At 37.9% G+C, this 27,655-nt stretch overlaps 1 protein-coding gene across 17 annotated transcripts in view; it reads right to left on the reverse strand.

Annotated features, from left to right (window-relative positions):
- The window catches only part of PUM1 (pumilio RNA binding family member 1), a 112,838-nt gene that overhangs the window by 69,349 nt on the left and 15,834 nt on the right, over nucleotides 1-27,655 (reverse strand). For all 17 annotated transcript variants that reach the window (XM_081145673.1, XM_081145672.1, XM_081145671.1 and 14 more), the window contains exon 3: nucleotides 17,196-17,264. In XM_081145673.1, the coding sequence (XP_081001799.1) occupies nucleotides 17,196-17,264 (69 nt within the window). The remainder of the gene's footprint in view (nucleotides 1-17,195; nucleotides 17,265-27,655) is intronic.

A 27,655-nucleotide genomic window follows, 5' to 3' on the forward strand; every position in this document is an offset into this window, starting at 1 on the left:
ATTAATTTTAACAATACTTAATAATGCCACTAAAGTGACTTCACAAAACATTCTATGCTTTGTAGAAACGCAGGCGTCACTGGCCCTAAACCAATATGAGAACTTTAAACTAGCTTCAACCAAAGAAATGCAAGGTATCCTTCAAGCAAAACACAGTATAGTTTTGCACAAGATCAAAGCATTCGTGACCAGAGTTACAAAGTAAAATTCCACTAGAATGCCATCATTCCTCATTCTGGTCATCGGCTTTACTTACTAAAATGTCCCTCTTTATTTCCTCTAATTATGTTTTCATTTCAGCTGCTACTAGTCAGACAAGAAACTCAGGTGTTTGAGACAGCACTTAATCACTGCTTTGGAGCATAAATGAGCACACCTGGAGAACTGAATTTCTCAAAGGAACAGAATTAAAAACCAGGAAGCACAAAACATTTGCTCTCCTCGACAATAAATGTCTACCTTTCCAATTTAAAACCCGTAACTCAATGCTAATAGAATAACTCGACTTTGTCCTCACTAAAATGAATCTCGACTTTCCAAACCTAAATTCTAGGTTTCTCAGCATAATTTTAATCTAGCTCTAAAAATCTGATAGGTATGGGTTACTACCTGGACCAAAGCAGTTTCCCACACACTTTTCTCTTCAGGCCCTAATTTATTTCAAAGTCAACAAGATCATGACAGAATACAGATTTTGGTCTGGCGAGTGAATACAAAGGAGCATAGGTTTACTTGAAGATGAGCAGTTATAAGCAGTCAACTCCTAGTGAACCCCTTAGGTTCACTCCTAGGAGGAAACAAGGAGATAGCTAGTCTGCTACCTTGAGGAGATTTGGGGAGCAGGGAAGGAACAAACAGGAGGAAGAGCCCAGACCATAGCTAAGGAGTGGAAAAAGGAAGCCCTAGACCAGACAACTTTGATGTGGTGTCCTAGGACAAATCACTTAACTGTCCTGGGCCTCATTCTCATTGTACTGATGAAGAAAATATTTTTCAAGTTGTTGCGATGATTAGAAGCACAATGCCTGCTACATAGTAAGTTCTCAATAAATGTATTCAGTGGCATCGTGGCATCACGCCAAGGCAAAATAGCTGTAAATCACAGAAGGGACACTGAAAATTAATGTGAACTACTCAAGCACAATTCAAGAATTCTTGTTTTTAAACAACTTCTCCTTTTAATCTCAAAACTGTCCTCTCACAAGATTACAAAGAGAATTTATTTCCCTATTGGTTGTCCCTTTCCAACTAACATTCTGGTTTTTCTCCTGTGTCCTGTAGGGAGTGTGAGCAAACAGAAGTCCACATCAACTTCTCTGTGCACGAGAAGAAAGAATGTCAGCACAAGGTACACTTCATTTGTTGGCTAATTTTATTCTCCATATAACATGGAAAGAGAGCAAAGGTGATCAAAAATATTCATTATAGTGCTCATCCCTCTCTATACAAATTGGAAAATCTTTATTCAAAGCTCAAGGAAAAGATTCTATAAGCACCAGATTCCATGTGCAAAATAATATAATCTGTCCATAATTTGTCAAATTGCTAATTGAAAACAGCAGTCCTTGAACTGAAGGCTTCAAAAATGACTTCTGGATCCTGTCATCTTTCACTGTAGCTTGCCAGGCTGTCATAACACCCAAAGCCAGCAAAAACAAGTTAACATGTAAGCAAGGCTGTTTCCAGGCCAAATTCTCTCAAAGGAAACAACTATACAACATGTAGAAAGGTGCTAAAAAGTGTAGATTCTACTTCAAAGCAGTAATAAATGCAACAAGTCTCATAGGAACACAAGCCAAAAAACTCAAGACCCTAGTCAAATACCAAGAGGCCGTATCTCCCACTATTAACAACTGGTATAAATACAATCCTAAGTAGATGCTAGGAACAGCCCCAAAAGCACTAGAACTCCATATGCTTTGGCAGAGTGGCAGCAAGAAGATCAAATAACTATTATCAATGAAAACAGCAGGGACTGAACAGGCAAGTCTGTAAGAGATAAAGAAAAAGGAGGTGGGGGAGAGAGGGTGGCAGCATGCTGATTCTGGGAGAAAACAAGGTAGAGAAAACTACGGGTTGCAAGAGTGCCCTGCAAATGGGAGGAAAGGAAAAGTACTGCACCAAAGTACTTGAGCAAAGACAGAAGCAAACTCAGTAAACCTTTTCAGAATCTCCGGACCTTACAAAGAAACTAGTTACTTTTTTTTCTCCAAAACATACCCATCCTCTCAGTTGTGTGGTAAGTGGCATATGAAATGATTCCTCTGGTACTCGAGCCCTTACGTAACCTCCTTCCCTTGACTGTGGGCTAGACCTTGTGAGTTGCTTCTGAGGAATAATACACAGCAAGAGTGATGGGTCGTCACTCTCCAGATTGTTACTCCTCTCTTTTGCCCTCATACTCCCATTTCTCCTGCCTGCTCCCTGGGATAAAGCTAGCCACTGCGTTGTGGGACCACGAGGGATCACTGGACATCAATTCATTATGAATTGAGACCCTTAGTCCAACAACTTGTGAGGAACTTAATCCTGACATCAACCACATGAATGAGTTTGGAGGCAGACCCTTCCCCATATGAACTTTGATGGCTGCAGCCCCAGCTGAAATCTTCACTGCAGCTTGTGAGGGACCCTGAAATAGAGGTTCTTGCAAAGCCATGACTGGGTTTCTTGACCTCCAGAAACTGTGAGGCTTAAACTGTTGTTTTAAGCCACTAAATTTTGGGCTTGTAATTTATCATGTAGCAATAGGTAACTGATACAGCAGTGAATATATGGGGGAGTTTTCTTATAATCAAAATAATTCTTTAAGAGTTTGATTTCAAGAAGCACTTCTTGTTCTATTTCTAATATCTAAAATCCAAGTACTTTTGAATTTGGGTGGGAAATGTCAATTCCATTTCATGTTCTCCCCTACTTTGTCATATAGCCCTTATTTAAAAATTTAAAAATGACTGGCTTTTAAAAATTCTGTTAAATCAAATTCAACTCATACATGCTACGCTTACTAAGAATTAGTAGCAATCACATATTCAAGAGTCAACTAAAATACATTACTATTCTAATCTGATATTAAAAGGAACTATACTATCATCTACTGAATTATAGGAAAAAGTGATGTTGAGTATCCAACTGTTATTTCAAATTCAGCAGCAACCTTTCTGGAGGTAACGTCATCCACAACACTGGCTAAAACATCCTGGGGTTCACCAACCTACTGGCATGTTATGTCAGAAGCTGCCAAACCTTCACTTAAACCACATCTCAGTTCAATCACCAAAAACTGCAGTACAACTAGTGGATGAAAAGAGAGTTACTGCTTACTCCATCAAGAACTTGGAAATAAATACTGCTCTTTGACAGGACAAAAAAGAACAGATCACAGCAGAGGCTTACAAAATATATTAGGCAATAAGAGGATTAAAAGATTTGACAATTCTAAACGAAGATAACGAGAACTAGGAACGGGTCCAACAAAAGCAAAAAAAGACCCAGGAGTCAGATGTAGGCAGTATTATCCATTTGGCATGTTTGTGCATATGATGCACAAAAAAATTCTATCCTTATAAGCAATTAATGCATCAGGATAGATAGTAGCTTGACTACTGCAGCCACTAAAAACATCCAAGCAACTTCCCTGGCTCAGACTCTGCTTACCAAGCAAGCTTTTTATAAGAACTTGGCTTCCTCCTGTAGCCGAGCATGCTGATTACTGGATGCAATCATCCTGTCCAGTTGAGAGTTATTATTTCTCCTTATAAATTAGTAAACTGCATTAGTCTCTTGTGGTTCCAGTTAGTGTGGGGTTAATTTCATAATCCAATCATCTCTGAATTAGTTGCTGGCACCCCTTTCAAGACCTACTAAGAACCAAGACTTGGGAGAGCCTGCATCCTCCCCAGCAACACAACAGGCCTTGTACTCCTCTTTGTCTTATCCCATTAATGGGATTCCTAATTACCCCTCTAATGGTGTGTGTTCTCCAGTCTTTGGGAGAAAACACACACATGCACTATTATCCCAGCTTGAACTATAGGTCTGTAAAAGAAAAGACTTAAAGAAGAAATCAAGTAAGCTTATTCGTGAGGCTTCTGGAGAACATAAAACAGAAATCAAGCACTGGTTTACAAATACTGTTATCCAGTGAGAATCCTCTAAATTTTTATTGGAAACACCTTTTTTATTTTATCATCTAACAAAACAAGACACACAAAGCCATACTTGCACAATCAATCATCACATTATTGTGGAGACAATAAAGGGCTGAGAACGTCAAGAACCTCTAGGTTTCTTATTTTAAGACATAATATAGTGTTAAGTTTAGGGTAAAGCACATGGTGCTCTGAAATCTTTTTTTAAAAACTGGTTTTAAATATTAACTGTGTGAATCTAACCACCCTATGCCTCAGTTTCTCACCTATAAAATGAACTGTTATGAACATTAAATGAGATAATGTATAAAGTACAATGCTAAACCCAGAGTAACTACTCAAAAAATTAGCTGTTATTTAAGAACAAAGTAGTGAGTATGCTGATCTTTAATAATACTGATAATACTGACCGGCCAATAAAATGTTCCCGTGTGCCCAATGCATCACCCATCCCACTTCAGTGCGAATCCCATAAAATTAAGAGCCCTAACAAAACACTGCAAGAAGAACCATGACTACAGCTTTGCAGAAACTAAGAGGCGGGATGATTATTAAGGACTGGGCCTGCTTGACCATACCCCCACTAATATTTGCATAGGGAAGTATCAATGAAGTTTTCTAATGGTCTCAACACTAAACACACACTCTAACAAGTACTCTGCTCAAGAGGCAAAAAATATTAGGTGACTGCTTATACACTCAACACAGGCTGCATAGAGCTGTCTCAGCAGAAATGTGTCTTCTTAAAGAATACCACCAGTCACAGGAATGCTACAGCCCTGCAGGCACGATCAGGTCTGATCATGTTACCTGGCAATGCAAACTCCCAACAGAAGCTTAGTTTCACTGGAACATAGCCAATGCTCAAGTCAAATACCTGATATATTAACTAGCTGGTAAGATATAGCCACCCCCTCCAATTTTTTCAGTTTCTTAGTAAATATCTCATTACATTCTCATTACATTAAAAGAATCTGACATTAACTCAGAAAAAGGACAGCTCAGACTGACTAAAATAAAGTATTACTGGTTAGTGCTGAGTCACATGTTCTAGTCAGAGCTCTGATACATGAACATGTTCAGAAATCCCTTCTCAAAACCTTAATGCCCTTAGAAGATTTACCTAGCCCTCTGTACCATAGAGGGTTATTGTGAAATCAAGTGAGATAGTATACAAAGTGCTCTCACAAATACTATGAACTACAACTCATATAAATTACAAAAGCTTCAACAAGAAAGAGTTTAAATATAAAAGTATAATTTACAAGGCTTAAAGAAAAGGTATATCCACTCACTGTTATAATTCCTTCGGACAATTCATTTTATATCAAAAAATATATACATCAAGAGTCATGTTCATTCCTGAGAATTTATCTCAAAGACAAAAAAAAGTCAAAAGAAAAAACTACATTCAACATATAAGAACAAAAAAGTTGGGAGCAAACTAAATGTTCAATAAGTAGCAGTTAAGTACTATAACAATGTAAGCTCACCCAAAATAGCCATAATGACGATATGTAATATTTATAAAATAACATTAAATTTTAAAAGTAAAATATACATGTAAAGGCTGCTTCTCCTAATGCATCCTTCCCTTTCGAATCAAGACTGAAAAGAGCCCTGGCCGGTGGGGCTCAGTGGTTAGAGCGTCAGCCGGAGATTCTCGGTCAAGGGAAAAATAAAAAACACCCCGGGCAGTGTGGTTCAGCGGTTCAGCATTGACCTATGATCCAGGAGATGGCAGTTCGATTCCCAGTCAGGGCACATGCCTAGGTTGCAGGTTCAGTCCCCAGTGGGGGTTGTGCAGGAGGCAGCCAATCAATGACTCTCTCTCATCATTGATGTTTCTGTCTCTCTCTCCCTTCCTCTCTCTGAAATCAATAAAGATATAATTTTTAAAAACTTTTTTTAAAGATTAATCTGGCTGGTGTGGCTCAGTGGTTGAGCATCAACCCTTGAAACAAGAGGTTGCTGGTTCGATTCCCAGTAAGGGCACATGCCCAGGTTGTGGTCTAGATCCCTGGAAAGAGGTGTGCAGGAGACAGCCGATCTATGTTTTGCTCTCACATCAATGTTTCTCTCTTCTCTCCCTTTCTCTCTAAAACTCAATTTTTAAAAAAGGGGGGATTCACTATATCCATTTGTTTAAAAGGGGTTATTTTTAGCTTATGTGGTAAGATAATTACTACTGAAAACAAATGTCCATACTCATAGGCTCTTAACTAAATATCTCTTTTGGCTGAAATCTAACATAGTCCTCTAAAAAAAAGTTTTATTTTTTGAATTACAGTTACCAAGTATATAAAATTAATAGATTTTTAAAAAATATTTTGCCAAGTTATTAAGTACTTTTAATAAGCACTGTTAATAGTTGTATCTAATGTCCTTTAATAAAATTTCCACCAATAAGGATGAAATCACACAAATCACTTAGACTTGAACAATATGAGGCAATTTGATCTCTCCCACATCTGGAAGACCAATACTACTTCTCTGGCTACTGAAAAAAAAAACTTTTTTTTAATATATCTTTATTGATTTCAGAGAGGAAAGGAGAGGGATAGAGAGATAGAAACATCAATGACGAGAGAATCATTGATCGGCTACCTCCTGCACGCCCCCAACTGGGGATCGAGCCCACAACCCAGGCATGTGCCCTGACAGGGATTCGAACGTGCCTGAAAAGATTTTAAAGTTTCAGCATCTCAAGTACGTACTAATGTAAAAAGTAAAGTATTACTTGAATAGCCTGCATTAGCCACTACTTGAATAATGAAAGTAATAAAAGACTTTTCTGCCCTGAAAGAAAAGATTAAAAAGAAAACCCTACCAGGAATCAAATTGATACAGTTACAAAGCATTTTAAAGTAAACATACTAGTAGTGTGGTACAGACTGTTAAACTTCACAACTCACTACAAATGAAGAAAGGTACAATAACCTGGGATAGGACTGGTCAAGGAATGCCTTAAAGGGGGGGCGGGTGAGGGGTTGAGAGTGAGAAGAGAGTGAAAAGGACTTTCCACAAAGAGCAAAGCTAGAAATAAAAGCAAGTCAGGTAGGTGTCTACCAATAAAAAGAGCCTGGCTTTGACAGAGGAGAGGAGTAAGGAGATGGTGAAAAAGCACTAGTCCAGTTGCCAGTGAGGCTTTATGGAACACGGAGGAGTTGGGCTCTAATCCAACAGGGAGTAACATCATAAAAAACTAATTTTAAAAAATTAATCTGACATTCCTCCATAAAATGGGGTGAGGGAAAGCACATGGATGCTGGGAGGCTAAGCAAAGAGGTCGCTACAGTAATCTAGGCAAAAAAAATAGTAAGAGAAGGGACCTGTTGAAATGGGATCAAGGAAGGTACAAACTGCTGCTCAGATGCCTCTCTGTTTTCAAAGCATTAAAAAAAATAAAGCTATGTAATTTCAAAAACGAAGACTCATAGCCCATATGATGATCAAGAATGAAGTCACTACGTATACATAAGCCAGTCTATCATTGAAGTTCTTTTAATCAGGAATCTATTGCATAGAGTCAACTGAGTGCAAAGGCTAGATGAAAACAAGATACAAATATGTAAGAATAGAGTGTCACAAGTTTAAGTTTACAAGTCCAAGGGTAAAGTTTTAAGGTTGTCCTAGAGATCCACTGTGGGTTGCTGGGAACAGTAAGAGCAAAAAAAAGGAATCAAAGAGAGATAAGAAAAATTTGGTAGCTCTTAAACTTTAGGACAACCCCATTAGATAGAACTGCAAACAGTTCTTCAATTGATGATTACTGTTAGAATGCATTCTCTTCAAAGGAGCAGAGGGGTTTCCCAGTGTTCTTTACCAAAGAACATAATCATTATTAACAACTTTATCCTTGAAACACACAAAAGACGACATCGGCCACACTTTCATAAAGCATGCTCTTCAAAAAAATTCAAAGATATTGTTAGCACCTCAATCCCTATGTTATTTTGTGATAAATTAACCTGGGTTAAGCTCCACAGTAATCCTTTCTCCACTGCTGAATCCACTGAAAACAAAGTTTTCTTTATACCTTCCCAGTTCGAGTTACTGGAACAGAGCCAAAAGAAACTTTTCTCTGCTATCTTCATAAAACTTGACAAACTAACAGCAAACTGTTCAAAAAAAGAAGAAATGCCCAAGTGACCCAGGTTTTTTCTGCAAGGTATAGGAAAAGTATGTAAGTAAACAGAGGACTATGTCACCTCGGCAAGTTACCTATAAATAAGGTCATTTGTTTTTATATATGTACATAGTACATGTTTTGATCTATAACATAACTACATTCATGTTATACAACATCTAGACTTTAATAATTATATAAACGGTTCTTGTTATAGTACCTGAGAGCCCAGTGCACAAAAGATAAGCCTTCAAATTACTTAGGAAACCTGTAAAGCTCACGAATAAAACCATGAAAACATCTAGATTGCTTCATGATCTACCCCCTCATATCCCAAAAGCAAGAACAAATAGCTTAATTAAGAGAGGAGAAAAAGGCCCTTGCCTCAAAATGGGACCAAATACTCAAACCCATCTCCAAACCCAGTCAGCCTCAGAGTATTTTTAATTATTCACTTGACAAGACAAGGATCTCAGTAGGCCATATATTGACAAGTTCCCCTTTTCATGCATTCCAGGAAGTGACTATTTCATGGATATGGTTACTATATACAGGGAAGACCAATACAGAAAATAAACAACGTCTACATGCTTTGTTATGAGAACCACAGGATGCATTAATTAACCAAGAGACAATGAATTAAACTTTGATGAGGAAGTTCCTCATCAATAAAACAACAATATACAAAAATTACACACAACATAGTTTAATACATGCTTAAACAAGAAATATAACAAAAGTAATTTCAGTTTTATAAATACCCTTAAGTCTAGTTGTGTATATATGAGGATATTTTCCATCCCCCAGCAAATGGCCCAGAGAAGATGTCCTATTGATCTGGTTAAACTATATTAAACACAAATAATTAGCTAACAGTTCAAAAATATAAAAATTTGTGGGAAAGAATAAATGTTTTTCAGTTGTGTCTGTTCCTCATCTTCCCCTTCACACATCCCACATCCCTGAGGGTGGAAAAGTATTCTGAACAGAGAATATGGCAATAAACATTTACTGAATTGAACTGTGTTCCCTTGAGGGGAAGGCAATACCAACTTAGGAAGTAAAAAAGAAAATAAAGAGGAATCCATGCTTAGAAAAAGGTATTCACTGGTATAGGATTCATTCGAAACAACTTATTGGGCAGCCACTATTTACAAACTACATTATTTGATGAAGCCCCTGCCCTCAACAAACTTAGGTGCAAGCAAACAGAAAACATTTACACAAATCACTATGTATAAAATAAATTAGGGCCTTAAGAATGATACAAATAACTTGCTACTTAAATTCACCTCTATAAGCTTCTGGTTGGTGAGAGCAGGAAAGCTTTTATAAAAAAGGGGACACCTGTAATTCTATCAACAATAAAGATAAATTTAAAATAATTTTTTTAATTTTAATTAAAAATAAATAAAGTATACTTATGTGGGTGAAAAAGTTTTAGCCAAAGGAAGACCAAAGGGGAGAAATTAAATGAAGACAGATTAAGCAGTATGTGGATCAGCTATATTCTGCTTTAAGGGAGCACGTTTTACTGCATTCAAACAGCTCAACATACACAGTGTTAGGTCTGCCTCATCTGCCCAGTGCAGGATAGAAGACAGATATTGGAATGAGTGGGGTTCCACAAGGTCTCAATGTGACAGGACAGAATTGAGAAGCAGGTTCCAAGTGTCATTTGCACCTACATACTCAGGGTTGGAAAACACCTTCTTATCTTACTCCTCAAAATGCCCAATCTCAATCCCAAAACTATTACCAGATCCCAGGAACTTTCCCAAACAAGACTCATGAAGAGATCACTTCACCTCTAACACAGTCATTAATCTAATACAGAAAAGTTATTAACTAAAATTGCATTCCTCCAGGTCACTTGGCCTGGCTAATTATGTTTTCTCTAAACATTTCACTTTAATAAGCAAGTTGTCAAAAATGCCGGACAACCAAGTGTAACTAGGCAGCTTTTATCATTCCTATCTGTACTCAAAGCTACATTTTGGGGGGAAATGGATTTGTTACACTGCTTGGACAGATATTTTTATATTAATACACCACAAGGCAATATTACCTTTTCCTTCCTTCTGTAAGAAAGGAAGGTCTTGCTAGCAGATAATGTATCTCCTTGCCAAAACTCAATCCATTTTGGAGTCACCTTAGTTACTCTTAGGAGACTCTAATAGAAAGGAATTGCCAGTGTGAAGTAGGGCTGTGGATCCTGGAAGTATCCTTTTTAGCTACCCAAAAGCCTCCAAGTCTATGAGCCATTCTGTTTGCCATGATGGAAAGATATGGAAAAAACTTTTAACAGACTTGGTACCCACACTAGACTCTCCCTTGTCTTAATTTTGGAATTATCAACCCACAAGCCTTATAGACAGACAACCAATGTCTTTGGCAGCTGCAGACTAGTAAATGAGTCACTTAGCGAACCCAATGAAAAGTTACAGAACTTCTACATCAGCAAGGCAAAGTCACTCTAAAAGGGCATCTTTTAGATGCCCTATGGAATATCCTAGGAAAAGCAGAACTATTTCTGTTTTCTGTTTATTTGGTTTTTTCTTTTTATTGAATTGGGGTGACACTGGTTAATAAAATCACACAGGTTTCAAGTGTACCGCACATTGTAGGCTCACCACCCAAAGTCAGGTCTCTTTCCACCACCATTCATCCCCTTTGCCCTCTTCCATCGCCCTGTACCCCTCTTTTCCTCTGATACTCACCATATTGTGTCTGGTTTTTGGTTTTCTTTGTTTTTTGCTTAATCCCCTCACCTTTGTCACCAGAACCCTCTCCTCTCCCCTCTCCCCTCTGACAGCTGTCAGTCTGTTTTATGTATCTAGGAGTCTGTTTCTATTTTGTTAGTTTATTTTGTTCATTGGATTCCACACAAGTGAAACCATATGGTACTTGTCTTTCTCTGGCTTATTTCACTTAGCAAAATACTCTGCAGGTCCATCCATGCTGTCACAAAAGGTAAGATTTCCTTCTTTTTTAAGGCAGAGTAGTATTCCATTGTGTAAACGTACCACAGCTGGTGAGCACTTGGGCTGTTTCCAAATCTTGGCTATTGTAAATAATGCTGCAATGAACATAGGGGTGCATATATTCTTTCAAATTAGTGTTGCAGGTTTTGTTGGATATATTCCCAGCAGTGGAATAGCTAGATCATAAGGCAGCCATATTTTCAGTTTTTTGAGGGAACTCCATACTGTTTTCCACAATGGCTGCACCAATTTGCATTCCCACCAACAGTGCAGGAGGGTTTCCTTTTCTCCATATCCTCACCAATACTTATTGTTTACTGATTTATTGATAACAGCCATTCTGACAGGTGTGAGGTGCTATCTCATTGTGGTTTTAATTTGCATTTCTCTGATTAGTAACATTGAGCATCTTTTCATGTTTATTGGCCATCTGAATGTCCTCTTTGGAGAAGTGTCTATTCAGGTGCTTTGATTGTTTGATTGAATTGTTTTCTGTGTTGAGTTGTACAAGTTCTTTATAAATTTTGGGTATTAACCCCTTTTCAGATGTTTCACTGGCGAATATGTTCTCCCATTCAGTGGGTTGTCTTTTCATTTTCTTGATGGCTTCCTTTGCTGTGCAAAAACTTTTTAGTTTTATGTAGTCCCATTTGTTTATTTTCTCCCTTCCCTAGCCCAAGGCGATTTATCAGAAAAAATAAAACTACGAGAAATGTCAGAGATTTTATTGCCTATGTTTTCTTCTAGGATTGTTATGGTTTAGTGACTTACATTTAAGTCTTTAACCCATTTTGAGTTTATTCTTGTGTATGATGTCCAAGGAGGTGGTCTAGTTTCAATTTTTCATGTATCTGTCCAATTTTCCAACATCATTTATTAACTAGACTGTCCTTATCCCATTGTATGTTCTTGCCTCCTTTGTCAAATATTAATTGGCCATAAAGACCTTTACTCAGAAAATTATAGGATACTGAAGGAAGAAATTAAAGAAGATACAAATAAGTGGAAGCATATACCATGTTCATAGATAGGAAGAATTAAGATCATTAGAATGATACTACAGCCCGGCCAGCATGGCTCAGCAGTTGAGCATCGACCTATGATGCAGGAGTTCTCGGTTTGATTCCCAGTTAGGGCACAAGCTCGAGCTGCAGGCTGGACCGCCAGTAGGGCATGTGTAGGAGCAGCCAATCAATGACTCACTCATCACTGATGTTTCTACTCTCTCCCTCTCCCTTCCTCTCTCTGAAATCAATAAAGACATATTTAAAATAGATATATCTTATAAAAATAAATAAAATGATACTATATACTACCCAAAGCAATCTAAAGATTCGACACAATTCCTATTAAAATACAATAGCATAGCTCACAAAACTAGAAAAATATTCCCAAAACGTATATGGAACCACAAAAGACCCGAAATAACCTTAGTAATCTTGAGAAAAAAGAACGAAGTTAGAGGTATCATGCTACCTAATATAAAATACACTACAAGGCAATAGTAATCAAAACAGCATGGTACTGACATAAAAAAATAGGCATATAGGTCAATGGAACAGAATGGTGAGCCCAGAAATAAATTGTTTTCAATATTTTTACAGATAGAATTATGGGCAAAATCCAAGAATCTTAGAGTTGAAAGGATCCTGGCTAGCTAACTAGTCCTACTTTGTCTTACAGATGGAAAAAAGTAAAGTCCAAAGAAGATGAATGTCTGAGCCAAGACTGGAAACTGTGGCTTCAAAGTTCTGGTCCAGTGAGATCTCTATCTCACCAAGTTACACTCTTCTTTGGGTTACCAGCTCTCCAAGTCACTATCACAGTCCTCCCTCTACAACCTATCTTGCTGTCTCACACTTATGGATAGAATTCCTATGTAACGTCTAAAGAGAATATGAAGCTATATTTTAAATATACCCCATTTTATTCTACTTCCAGGAAACACGTCAGGATTCATTATTACTCCATATACAGGAGCACTATCCAGATTTCCTTTCTTAGGTATACAAACTCATCGTTACCAAAGGTAAGTTTTTCTATGCTTAGTTTTCTAAGACAAAGATGATGGGCCACATCTAAATACATTATTTCAAAATAATCACTATCTTAATGTTCCTGAAAGTTGTCAAGTTTACCACATATAAAACATTAAGCAATCTTAAGAAAAAAAGTCCTTAGTTTTTAAGTTAGAAAACCAATTACACAGAATAAAATGCCTCTTCTGTCAAAGGCTCTCAAAGTACTCTCCAATTAGAATGGCTCTCCTCTTTGCAAATCCATCCCTTTTCAGGAACATGAACAGTAATAATGCTGCCCTCCTACAGGTGGTCATGCATGCAAAATTATAAACCAAACCAATGTAGAAGCAGAGTTCAGAAACCCAAGGTTAGTGAGCCTTGCTAAGTACTACAAAGATACACTCTTGAATACACAACTACCAGACTCATCTTATCATATGTGCATAAAGAAGATGCTCAAATATGTGCCTTTAAACTTTTCAGAACTTTGACTTTAAGTTGAATGAAAGGGGCTAAGCAAGCAGTGGATGAAATATCTGAAAATACAGTGTAGCCTTAATCCTAAAACATTTTCCTATCTTCCTTTTTATGTCAACTTTCTAGAATAGGGGGCAAGTAAAGCACTTGTACTGAATCCTTCAGCTAAGAGTTGTAATTCAGACAACCAGCAAGGTTTGAAGGTGATGTTTTAAGGAGCCACTTCTTTAGCAGAATTTCTTCTAAGACGGGCTCTAAATCTTGCAAAGTGACACAAAGAATGCATTAATGGCTTTGATGAAATAAATGAAGCCATGCAGCCTGAACGTTACTAAAGACCAATTACTTTTAATGTAGTCAATTCTCTTTGAATTCTAAAGATTCATACATTCTTGAACACAGGTAGTTTACTCTAATGAGGCGTCCCTTTCTTTCTTCTCTTCTCCCCACCGCACAAATACACATAAAATAACTGCAGCAAAAATATACCATGCCTAGCTTAAAAGTCCATGAAATTTACTTGAAATTTTAATGTTTATATGGGTAAATTTTATATTTATACACATCCCCTCCCAGAGAGATTTTTTACTGCTTAAAGGGAAGGAAATTTAATGAAGTTTAACTAGAAGCTGTGCTTTCTTAAAAATTTTATTATAAAAGCTTATTTTCTTCATTTCTTTGATGCTGATCGTCCTTTTATCAGTGCAAAAAACATCCTCCAAATTTGCACCTTGGCAATCCTACCTAACTAGAGGATGTTTTCCAAGTCTTATACCTCCCCCTCCATTCAAGTAATCACAAATTAGTCCTGCCAATACTGATCACTCCCTTTTTTTTTAAATCCTCACCCGACCCGAAGACATGTTCAGTGATTTTAAGAGAGAGAGGAAGGGAGAGAAATTTATCTGTTGCAGAGGATCAAACCCGCAACTCAGGTATGTGCCCTGACCGGAAATCAAACCTGAGACCTGTCTGTGTATGGACAACACTCCAACCAACTGAGTCACACCAGTCAAGGCCTGATCTCTCCCTTTTCTAAACTCAAACCATACATAGAAAAAACTGCACTCTCTCTATTGTCATATGTATTCACTGCTTCCTCAACTAGCTAAAGAAAAAACTACTCCATACTTAGTTTGTCCCCTTTGTGCCTAAACACTGGTTATGCTTTCAAAACATAATTTTAGTAAGTATTTGTATTTTGAGAGGGAAGTATATTAAGCATTTCTGAAATCCTCCCCAAAATCAATTTTAATAAAGCTTACTAAAATGAGATTTTTCACCGTCAATCATTTTGCAAGTATTGGCTTTGTTTATTCTAAGGGCACATGCTTTGGAGAGGAAGCCAGGTCAGAATCCCAGCTCCAGCACTTAACAGCTGTGTGACCCTGAGCAAAGTGATTCGTTTCTATTGGCATTTTTCCTTATCTGCATAATAGTACTGGCCTGATAAAGTGTTACTGATGAGATATTGCATGTGTATGTATTTACTATACTTACATACAGGTCTGAGGAATTCTATATGTATATCCAAAAATAGCATTTCTAACAAAAGGAGAATGAGGTTTGAAGACCTTGAGGAAAAGGTATTTTTGGACCAAAAAAAAAAGATTTAAAAAATATTTGTTGTGTCGTTTAAGTAAAATTCACTTTTTACTCAATTCTGTTCACTATTCTTCAATTAGAATTAAGTCTTTAGAGATTATTTGAGGTCCTGCTTGCAAAACAGCAACAGGACATTACTTTGATTTAGAATCTGGGATTAGCTTTTTGGTGGAGTGGACCAGGTTAGAATCACATGAGTGAAGAAGAAGATAAATGTTTCCCCATCCATACTTAGTATCAGACACATCTGTTAACTTTCTGTTCAAACTTTGCTCCGGAAGTTATTTTAGAAAATCTTTTACCCAATAACCATATATGGTTTATTGATGTGCAGTTTCGACAGTATTACACAGGCACAGGAAACACAATGACACCTATCAATCTTCTCTTAAAGCTCGAGGGGGAAAACAAGAACATGAATCTAAAACCCATGAACCTAAGATTATAGGACATTGGACTCTGACCACAAGAGGATTCAGAGAAGTTGAAAACAAAATCTTTTGCCTGGCCGGGCATAGCTCAGTGGCTGAGCGTTGACCTAGGATCCAGGTGATCGGGGTTCGATTCCAGGTCAGGGCACATGCCCAGGTTGCGGGCTCAATCCCTAGTCGGGGCATGCAGGAGGCGGCCGATCAATAACTCTCTCATCATTGATGTTTCTATCTCTCTCTCCCCCTCTCCCTTCCTCTCTCTGGAATCAATAAAGATATGTTTAAAAAAAAAAAAATCTTTTAACAAAGAAAGAATCTCAAGACCAAAACACCAAATGAGTTTAACCATTTAATACCCATCCATAAGGGCAGTCTATGAATATTTGTTATAAATGAGGAAAGGAATTATCTTAATTTTGAATCCTCAGACCCTAGCACAGTGCCTGGAGCAAAGAATTCTGGCTAAATCAAAGAACAAATGTACTTAATGAATGGTATCAAAAAAGAATGCAGAATAACAGCTATTATCCCTTCATTTAAAACATTTAAATAGATGTGGAAAATTTTAAATATTAGATACACAAAAAATAAAACAGAAGAAAAAAACCTAAGGTAACTCTAGAACAAGAAAATCACAAGCCAGAGCCCCCAATTTATGAACCTGTAGCATCTTTAGCAATTCAAACTGTATGTTCTACCTTATTATCATCAATACATTCTTATTGTCAACAACTAGAATCACCAGAAATCAGCTGTACTTCATCTATACTCCCCTTTCTTTTAGAATTATGGCAATCTTCCCTAACAATATAATGGATGATAGTAAATTTTGTTTTTGCAAATTTTAAACATTACAAACAAACCAAAATTCTTGTTTCTGAAATCTATGTACATAAGGAATAACTGACTCAGGCCTCTACTACTGGAATTATTTTACCAGAAAACTAACAACTTCCTCTTCACAATGGACCTCTAAACAACTTCCTCAAAAATGGCACTACTGTAAAAATAGGTTATCACATTCTGATGAGCAACAATCTAAGTCTCCCTTCCTCCAGCAAATGGAAAATGAAGCAAAGGATGTTGGATGCATGTAAAATTAAATTACTTTGTAAAATTTTAACACTTCAATTTACAACTGACTAAATACTAAATAATTTGTGCTCATATTTTGGTTGCTTTATTTTGTTTTTAATACATTAGGCTAAGGTTAACAATCTTCTTATAATGAGACTGTTTTGGCAAAATTCTGCAATCTTCCATTCCTATCATGAGAATGGCAACAAGGAAAAGCAAGCACATACTTCTGGAGACTAGATTCAGACACATCTGATGAAAGACAGCTCCAACCTTCCCTTAAAAACAGGCCCCCTTTTCTGACACACCAGTTCACTTACCTCTCCCATCGCTCTTCCCTCCAGAGCAAGTGCTTGAAAATCATGATTCAGTTCATCCATAGAACGTACCTATTGTTCAGAATAGAGGAGGGAAAGTTTCAAGTTAGCATCTTGAATTTTACATACATATTAAACACAACTGAAAAGCTTTTCTATGTTGACTTTCAGAACTGACAAAGACAGTAACAATTTTCAAGTGATTGAGATTAAACATTCACTTACCTTTAACCATCAGGGTTCAGCAATGACCCCTGCTTTCTCCCCTCCCATTCCCTTTTGTTTTCAAAACATGAAAAATACATAATCCAAAAAAAGAAAAAGCAAATTACAGCACGTAAGAATTATGTTGGCTATTTTTCATACATTTTAATTTAATAAGTAAAGATGAACATACTGAAGAGCAATTACACATGAAGATGATTATGTAACCTAAACCTGGTTGCTGAGTGAAAGACCACAATACTTGTCCCCTAGTCCCCAACTAGGAACATATAAATTAGGGAACTCATTTGATCCAACTCAGTGTTTCTTTGATAAACCCCAAGGAAAGGTGCTGCCAACTATACAACAGAGTGCCTGAACATTTCTCCATACTGGAAGATCTCAGGGAGGCTCCAAAAATCTCAATATCAGAGAGGGAAAAAATAGCACATATCACAAGAATTCCTTCAAACTTTACCTAGCAGTAAATGTACTACCCACATCATGACAATCTTTCTGGGCTTCAATTAACTCATCACTACTGTTATTACTACAAGGTAATGTTAAGATCAAGAATGAAGTATGAAATAGATTATTGAAAACAATCAAAATTTGCCCTGGCCAGGTGGCTCAGTTGGTTGGAGCATCAGCCTGTACACCAAAAGTTTGTGGGTTCAATCCCCAGTAGGGGCGTGTAGGGGAGGCCACCAGGATACAGCTCAGAGAACCAACTTAACGATTTTATTAACATGCTGTTTGTGTATCACCCAATAATCTTAATTTAACTGAACTGACACCCCATAAAAATACAGTTTCAGCCCTAGCCAGTCTGGCTCAGTGGTTAAAGGGTCAGCCCACAGACTGAAGGGTCCCGGGTTCAATTCCAGGCAAGGGCACATACCTCGATTGCAGGCTCAATCCCTGGGAACCTGCGGAAGGCAACCAATCCATGTGTCTCTCTCACATCAATGTTTTTCTTTCTCTTTCTCCGTTTCTCTTTCTCTCTCTCCCTCCCTTCCACTCTCTAAAAAGCAATGGAAAAAATATCCTCACGTGAGGACTTAAAAAATATATATACAGTTTTAAATCACACTATTTTCAAAACTCAGAGCTGATATTATGCTACAAATGACACATTGTGTCACTAAGATGGAACAGCTTTGGGATGCTTGCTAAAAATATAAATTTATAAAATTCAAAATAGCCCTGGCCGGTGTGACTCAGTTGTTTGGGCTTTGTCCCATGCACTGAAAGGTTGCAGGTTCGATTCCCGATCAGGGCATATGCCCAGGTTTTGGACTTGATCCCCTGTAGGGGGCATGCAGGAGGCAGCTGATCAATAATCGATTGATAACCGGTTTCACTCTCATAGTGATGTTTCCCTCTCTCTTTCTCCCTTCCTCTCTCTAAAAATCAATTTTAAAAATAATAAAATTTGTAAATGATAAAAATAATTTGTTTTTTTTATTTCAAAATAAAGCTAAAATTCAGCCAAGAGAACAAAGACAGAGACAAGCCTTGTTATTGAGGTAAAACAGTTTGAAAAGGCCTTGAAACAGAAAGTGACCAAACTGTAAAGTGTTTTAGGTAAGCACGCTGAATAGGCTCCTAAACTATATGCAGTAAAAATAAAGGGGTAGGGGTTGGGGGGATGAGGACAGGCTGTTAGCTGGAAACTCTACATGGTAGATGAAATCATTTTGAGTTAACATTTACAAACCATATAAATCAAATGCACAGAGCTCTGTATCTAGCTCTTTCTGTGGAATCTAATCATACATTTAATTGGAGCTAGACATTTCTTAAAAACCCAAAAATCTACAAATAGTTTTAACCAAGAACACTGGAAATTCTATTTATTATTTCCAAAGGAAAATGTAGGAGGACTAAGTAAGCAAAGACAGAACATGCAGTATGTATATTTATATAATCATCACTACGTTCTCACTGAAATTATTCCCATTTAAGAGATTAAAAAAACAGAGTTTTCAGATAAATGACTTCCCCAACCACTGTTAAGTAGGGAAGAGGACTTAAACGGCACTGCTAGGATCTAAATCCAGGTCTTCCAATTTAACAAGCAAGGTCCTTTCTACATCACAAGCTGCCTCCATACAGCCACAGGAAGTTTCCACCCCAATAAAACTGCCTCATGTTTCTGCTGTTGGCTTTGATAAGTATGCTCTCACGGTCTTGTCTTTGCTTTCCACTGTCTCCTCCCCTTACCTTCAAAATATGCCCAGCCTCCCCATGTAGCAATTTCCACCCCTTTCTATCTTCCCACCCATCATTCTCTCTCACCACTTATTTGCTCACTAGCTCACTCTCTCAGATCTCCTCTCTCACTCTCTTGATCTCCAGCCCTTCCTTTTTCAGGGTATCTCCCTCTGCCTCACCTACCTCTGTATATTGCCCCTCCTACCTCCTAAAGAGGACTGCTGAGAAAGCACCCTCACTCTGTGAAGCCCAGAAACTCCATTTTAAACCATTTGTCCATAGTTGACTGCACCAGACAAAACAAATCATTCTCACAAAACTGTTTTTAACTAGTAGGGAACTTATTTTTTAAAATGGGAGCTACACCTAGTATGTTTCATCAACACCAGGCAGACTCTCCAGACAAAATTCTTCCTAGGAAACAAAACTAATGATCAGAAGATGATGTTCAGGAATCAAGAGAAATCAAAGAATGAAGACAGAGAAATGTGAATAATATTATAGGCAGATAACAAAAAGCCTTTTCTATCATAAAGGAGAAAAGCTGGCTGTAAATTACTATAATCAGAGTAAACGCTCCCATCAAGACAAATAATCTTTTCAAGTTCTTATACTCAAACTCCCCTTTCTCTAGAATTCAATTTAAGTAGCCAATGTTAACGTCTAGTACTACTTACTAATTTCTTCACTTTTCCTAAATGTCTCTAAGACTCCCTTCCACTAACTGATCTTATCTATCTCCTTTGGTTTCACAAAATTATTTCCTATTTTTTCCTTTGGGCTACTTGCCAGTAATGTAACTTTCTCTACTGCTGCCCCTCCCCATAAAGACACCTCCCACTCCCTTTATTTTTTAAATATATCTTTACTGATTTCAGAGACAGGAAGGGAGAGAGAGAAAGAAATGTCAATGATGAGAGTCACTGATCGTCTGCCTCCTGCACGCTCCCCACTGGGGATTGAGCCCACAACCCTGACCGGGAATCAAACCGCAATCTCCTGGACCATAGGTTAGTGCTCAACAACTGAGATACGCGGGCCGGGCCCCACTCTATTAAAGAGTCAAAGCAAGATGACCACTTCAGTGCCTGACTACCTCTACATTCCTCTCTTCATCCCCCCCAATGATACCATCCGCATATATGACCTATGCTTCTGAGTTACCCTTCCATTTCCCAGCCCCAGAACTTTCTTTTGTAAGCCTCAACATCTGCCTTCTTCGAACAGGGACTGTCCTAACTAGAACCATAATTTAGCAAATTAAGTTTGTGCTTTACCACACAGGAAGTTATAAAATCAAAACAGATAAACTCAGAACTATACATCACATTTGAAAAATAAAAAATTAAGCAAAAACATCGCAACTCCTTATTTTAAGAACCATATTCTGAAGTGCCTACCCTACCCAACCTCCCTTGGAAGGAAGCCCTACTTACCAGTCCCAGTGCCCCACTGGTGACACTTATCAGAATCACCAATGAATGATACACACTTCAGTGTTTCCTCATATGTAAAACTGAGATGGGCTACTTTACAAGTTTGTTATAATGATTAAACGAGGCAAAAATGTCCAATTTAGTAGGCACTTATTCAACTGTATACACTTCACAGATCATTCTGTTTAAGCTTCTGAAATGCCTCCTCCACAGATTCATGCCTTCTTTCCCTACCCTCAGTTAGTACAGGGCATACTTTGCTCATTCCTTGGGGAAAAGGGGGGAAAGGGGGGCAAGGGCAGGAGGAGGCTCTATTTTGCCATTTCCATACTCAATATATTACAAGTACCTAACCATGTGAATATCTGACTTATTTTCTAAAACTTAGCATTTCAAAGTACTTTCATTTTTCTCTCTTCTCAATTCCAAGCTAAATTATCAATTTGGAGAAATTTCCATTCTCAATTCTCATCCATTCAGAAACTTTAAAAAAAAAAAAAAAATCATCACTAGCTCAAGCCCATGTTCTTTCAGTTCTCATTTTGTTAAAAAGAATCTCAGTACAGTTACCAACTAAAATTCCTTCATTCTTTGACTTCCATACCACCAAGTCTCCTGATTCTCCTCCTACCTCTCAATTTAGAATTTTGTCTCTTTTTGCCAGCCAACAAAGCAGGCAAAGAAAAAAAACTGAAGCCCAGCAGGTGTGGCTCAGTGGCTGAATGTCAACCCATGCACCAAGAGGTTGCCAGTTCAGTTCCTGGTCAGGGAACATGCCTGGGTTGTGAACTCGATCCACAGTGAGGAGCATGCAGGAAGAGGCAGCCATTCGATGTTCTCTCTCATCGATGTTTCTATCTCTCTCTCCCTCTCCCTTCCTCTCTGTCTAAAAAAATCAATAAAAACATATTTTAAAAAATAGAAATAATAAAAATATAAAGAAAGCCCGGCCGGGCATGGCTCAGCGGTTGAGCGTCGACCTGGGATCCAGGCGATCGGGGTTCGATTCCCGGTCAGGGCACATGCCCGGGTTGCTGGCTCGATCAATGACTCTCTCATCATTGATGTTTCTGTCTCTCTCCCTCTCCTTTCCTCTCTCTGAAATCAATAAAGATATATATAAATAAATAAATAAATAAATAAATAAATAAATAAATAAATAAATAAATAAATAAAAATATAAAGTAAAAAAACTGAAACTTAGACACAAAGGAATCCGAATTTAAGAAGTTAATGATCCAAATACTTTATGAATTGTAATTTATTAGTTTTTCAAGCAGGTACTACTGAACATTAAACCACAAAGAACAAAATAAAGCAGATACCATGGTGCACTATCCAGAATCAAAGATCTAAAAGAAACAGTTTTCAGTTTTAAAGAACTGTTTATGAAAATACACAAAATGGAATTAGGACATGGAAAGGGTCCTTATATTGAGAAACAAAATTACATTCATCACCAATAAAAAAATGACCCTTTGCCGGGCCACGCGTGGCTCATTGGTTGAGCATCCACCTATGATCCAGGAAATCGAAGTTCAATTCCCAGTCAGGGCACATGCCCAGGTTGTGGGCTCAATCCCCAGTTGGGGGCGTGCAGGAGGCAGCCGATCAATGACAACTCTCATCATTGATGTTTCTCTCTCCCTCTCCCTTCCTCTCTCTGAAATCAACAAAGATGTATTTAAAAATTAAATTAAAAATAACCCTTGTTTTAAACATCTGCAAGATGGCTGATATACAGGGTAGGGCAAAAGTAGATTTACAATTGTTCATATGAAAAATAATACAATAATTAATAAATAATACAAGAATAAACTATTTTTGCAACTCACATCTGTAAAACTACTTTTGCCACACCCTGTATTTTTAGATGTAAAGGGAAAAAAATCTCTGGTGGGATAACAAAAGCTATCTATATAATTAACCTAATATTTATTAGGGAAAGTTTCTCAAGTTGAACAGTTCATTATCATTGGTCTTGGGGGGGAGCCTACAAAATGTCTTCATCCATTCAGCAAGCCTTGACACTATCCTCACTCCTCATTTGTTTCAACATTCTATTAATTGTAGTATGTAAGGGAATAGGGAATTTCCAATGAGTAAGTCTATCCTGATAAATCATGACAACATAATTAAGTGAGCAGCTTGACACCAACCAACCAACCGAGCCACACTGGCCAGGTATATCTTTAGTTTCTTTTTTTTTTAAATATATCTTTAGCCTGGCCAGGCGTGGCTTCGCGGTTGAGCGTTGTTGACCTAGGATCCAGGCGATCAGGGTTCGATTCCCGGTCAGGGCACATGCCTGGGTTGCGGGCTGCGGCTGACCAATGATATATCTTTAAATATATCTTTATTGATTTCAGAGAGAGGAAGGGAGAGGGAGAGATAGAAACATCAATGATGAGAGAGTCATTGGTCAGCTACCTCCTGCACGTCCCTGACTGGGGATCAAGCCCACAACTCCGGCATGTGCCCTGACTAGGAATTGAACTTCGATCTCCTGGATCCTAGGTCAATGCTCAACCGCTGAGCCACGCAGAGGCTGGGCTCTCTTTAGTTTCTTAATTGGTAGTTAGTTTGTATTACTGTCAGGTCATGAAGCATGGACGAAGTTTTCCCTCTTGAGGTTGAGAGGGACTTTAAGTATACCAAATTTATTAGGTTTTCAACTTGGAGACTATGGATGCCACGGAATAAATGTTTAAAATTGGATTTAAAAATCAAAACAAAAATAATTTGAAAATTAAAAAAATAAACCAAAACACGTTTTCCTACCATCAAAAAATAATGTCTTTTAGATCATTTTGAATTCTAAAAACAATTAATGCTCACTGTAAACATTTTGGAAAGTAGAGAAAATTACAAAATGGTGATAAAGGATATTGAGAAAATTAAACCAAGGAAGTGGACAGAACTGCAATTTAAATAATGTACATGGAAGGCCTGAGAAGGTAACGTTTAAGCAAAGGACTTGAAGGATACCTGAGAGAGGAATATTCAAGCAAATGAATCTGCAAGTCAAAACCTTGGGCAACAGCACATACTTGTTATTCTTTAGCAATTATCTTAATGTCATTCTAAATCCCATTAAAATACAATAATTAAAAGTGTAGACCTGGTTTCATGAGTGAATATTTTGGTGTCAAAACTTATCAAATTATACATTTAAAACGGGTGCATTTGCCCTGGCCGGTGTGGCTCAGTTGGTTGGAGCATCATTCTGTGCACCAGAAGGTCGAAGGTTCAATTCTCAGTCAGGGCACATACCTAGGTTGTGGGTTCGACCACTAGTCAGAGCTTCTACCAGAGGGAAGCAATGAATGTGTCTCTCTCATATCAATGCCTCTCTCCTTCTCTTTCTCTCTCTCTCCCATTCTCTCCCTCACTCTTGTTCTCTCCCTTCCTCCCTCTCTAAAATCAATTTAAAAATTTTAAAAAAATAAAATGTATGCATTTTATTATGTCAATTATACCTCGATAAAAATATTTTTTTGGGCCCTGGCTGGTATGGCTCAGTTGGTTGAGCGTCAAGTCCCATGCACCAAGAGATCACTGGTTCCATTCCCAGTCAGGGCACATGCCCGGGTTTCAGGCTCAGTCCTCCATAGGGGTGTACTGGAGGCAGACAATCAATGTTCTCTCTCTCATCCATGTTTCTCTCTCTCTCCCTTCCTCTCTAAAATCAATAAAAACTTTTTTTTTTAATTCTCACCCAAGAGTAAAAATAAACACATCAATAAAACAAACAGGTCAAAACAGATCCACATACATAGGAAGACTTAATTTACTATAAAGGTTTTTCATATTATAAATGGCACTAGGATCCCTAGTTACTCATTTGAGAAAAGTAAAATTAGGACTTGAAGGATACCTGAGAGATGTCCTTATGATACACAGAAATAAACTCCAGATGAATTAAATATCAAAGTACAAAAACAGAACTATAAAAATACTATAAGAGCCCAGCTGGCCTGGCTCAGCCAGTTGAGCACTGAACAGTGATTCAGGAGGTCGTGGTTCAATTCCCAGTCAGGGCACATGCCTGGGTTGCAGGCTCGATCCCCAGTGGGGGGCGTGCAGGAGGCAGCTGAACAATGACTCTCTCATCGATGTTTCTATCTTCCTCTCCCTTTCTCATTCTGAAATCAATAAAAACATACAAAAAAGTTTTAAAGCAGTCTTATCTAGGAAAATAATATATACACCAAAAGAAAAAATAAAGAATACTCAGTGTTGATGGAACTTTAAATTGGTTCAATCTACCTGGAGAACGATGTGGTGGAAATACGTAACAAATTTTTAAATATATTCTTTGGTCTGATCTGTCAGTTTCACTTTGTAAACATTTGACTTCTAAAGGCATTGTTTAGAATGTCAAAAGCTGAAAACCACCCAAAAGTACATCAATCCGGGATAAATCGCTCAAAATAAAGTATCGTACTGCCCAGCAGGGCATGGCTCAGCAATTAAGCATTGACTTGGATCCAGGAGATTGAAGTTTGATTGCCGGTAAGGGCACATGCCCCAGTTGTGGGCTCGATCCCCAGTCAGGGGCGTGCAGGAGGCAGCCGATTAATGACGACTCTCTCATCATTGATGTTTCTATCTCTCCTCTCTCTCCCTCTCTCTGAAATCAATAAAGATTTTTTTTTTTAATTATCGTACTCCTATGAACAATGGCTCTTAAAAACTATACAGAGGGTTTTTTTTTATATTTTAAACTGGAAACCCTAATGAAGGCTCTGGATGCTTTTTATTCTTATTTTTTTAAGAGAGAGAAAGAGAGGGAGGGAAAGAAACATGGATATGAGGGGGGAACATCAATCAGTTGCCTCCTGTACGTGCCCTGACCGGGGATCAAACTTGCAACCTCTCAGAATACGAACCTACAACCACTCCAACTAACTGAACAACTTGGCCAGGGCAAGTGTTTTTTTAATTGATTTGAGTGAGGAAAAATGAGAAAGACAGTGAGAGTGAGAGAGAAACAATCATTTGTTGTTCCACTTATTAATGCATTCATTGGTTGCTTCTTGTATGTGCCCTGACCAGGGACCAAACCCCCAACCTTGCCATATCAAGATGAAGCTCTAACCAACTGAACTAGCCAGCCAGGACTGAAGAGTACATTTTAAATGGGTAAACTGTATGGTATGTGAATTATATCTCAATAAAGCTGTTTTTAAAATTCCACTTTAGAACAAAACCCACAACCATAATATAGAACACTTTTCATTCTAATAGATACACTGTCTGTATTTTATATACTGTGTGCCAATAGGAACTGTAAACCCAAACTGCATCTCTTAAAAGGCTTCTAATGAGAAAACAAAGTCACTAGTCTGAAGAGCTGTTAACTGTTGACAATATAGAGGTAAATGACAACCTTCGTTCTGTCTTCATAAGGATGCTATCTTCTTGAACTAACCTAGATGATAAAATTCACTTCTGCTCAGCGGTTGAGCGTCGACTTAGGATCCAGGCGATCGGGGTTCGATTCCCGGTCAGGGCACATGCCCAGGTTGCGGACTCTATCAATGACTCTGTCATCATTGATGTTTCTATCTCTGTCTCTCCCTCTCCTTTCCTCTCTCTGAAATCAATAAAGATATATTTAAAAAAAAAAAAAAATTCACTTCTGGGTAGGGGGAAGTAGAAGGGTATGGGGGGGGAATAAATGGTGATAGAAGGAGACTGGACTTGGCATGGTAAACACAACACAATATACAGGTGATGTATTATAAAATTGTACACCTGAATCCTATATAATTTTATTAACCAATGTCACCCCAATAAATCCACTTTAAAAAATTCACTTCTGCCCGGCCAGGCGTGGCTCAGCAGTTCAGCATCGGCCTAGGATCCAGGACATCAAGGTTCAATTCCCGGTCAGAGCACATGCCCGGTTGCGGGCTCAATCCCCAGTCAGGGGCATGCAGGAGGCAGCCAATCAATGACTCTCTCATCATTGATGTTTCTATCTCTCTCTCTCTTTTTCCTTCCTCTCTCTGAAATCAATAAAGATATTTTTTTCTAAAAAAAAATCCACTTCTGAGAATAGGAATGAAGCTTGAAAAGTTGAAATGGATATGGCTCTGTTTCCCAATATGTGATGTGACTGGGAACAGAAGCAAGTTTCAATGTTTTACAAATTCAGGAAAGTAAACCTTGTTCCTATAGCCCCTTGTCTGGCTATCTCTGATATGGTTTCAAGGAACAAAAAAGGGGGGGAGCGGAGGAAAAAAGCATAAAACCCATAATAAGAGCTGATAGCAATTACTTTAAAATTTTAATGCAGCCCTTCAAAAATGTTTACTGACTCCTCACCTTCAGGCCCAAAAGCCTCTCAGTATTCAAGACCCTACATTCTGTTCCACCTTATACCAATCAATTCAAAATGACATCTTAATCGTCTTCAAAATAAAACACTCCACTCAATAAGTCTCTTCAATATGCCCTGATGACATAATGTAGTCATTCATCATTTATGAGGTACATACTATTTGCCAGGCACTGGAGACAAAGGCTGAAAGACTCTTCAAGAGATGGGTCTTAACCAAGATGCACATGAGGATCATCAGGGAGAGCTTTTTAAAAAAT

Source organism: Miniopterus schreibersii, assembly GCF_964146895.1.
Source record: "Miniopterus schreibersii genome assembly, chromosome: 8".
NCBI lineage: Eukaryota > Metazoa > Chordata > Mammalia > Chiroptera > Miniopteridae > Miniopterus > Miniopterus schreibersii.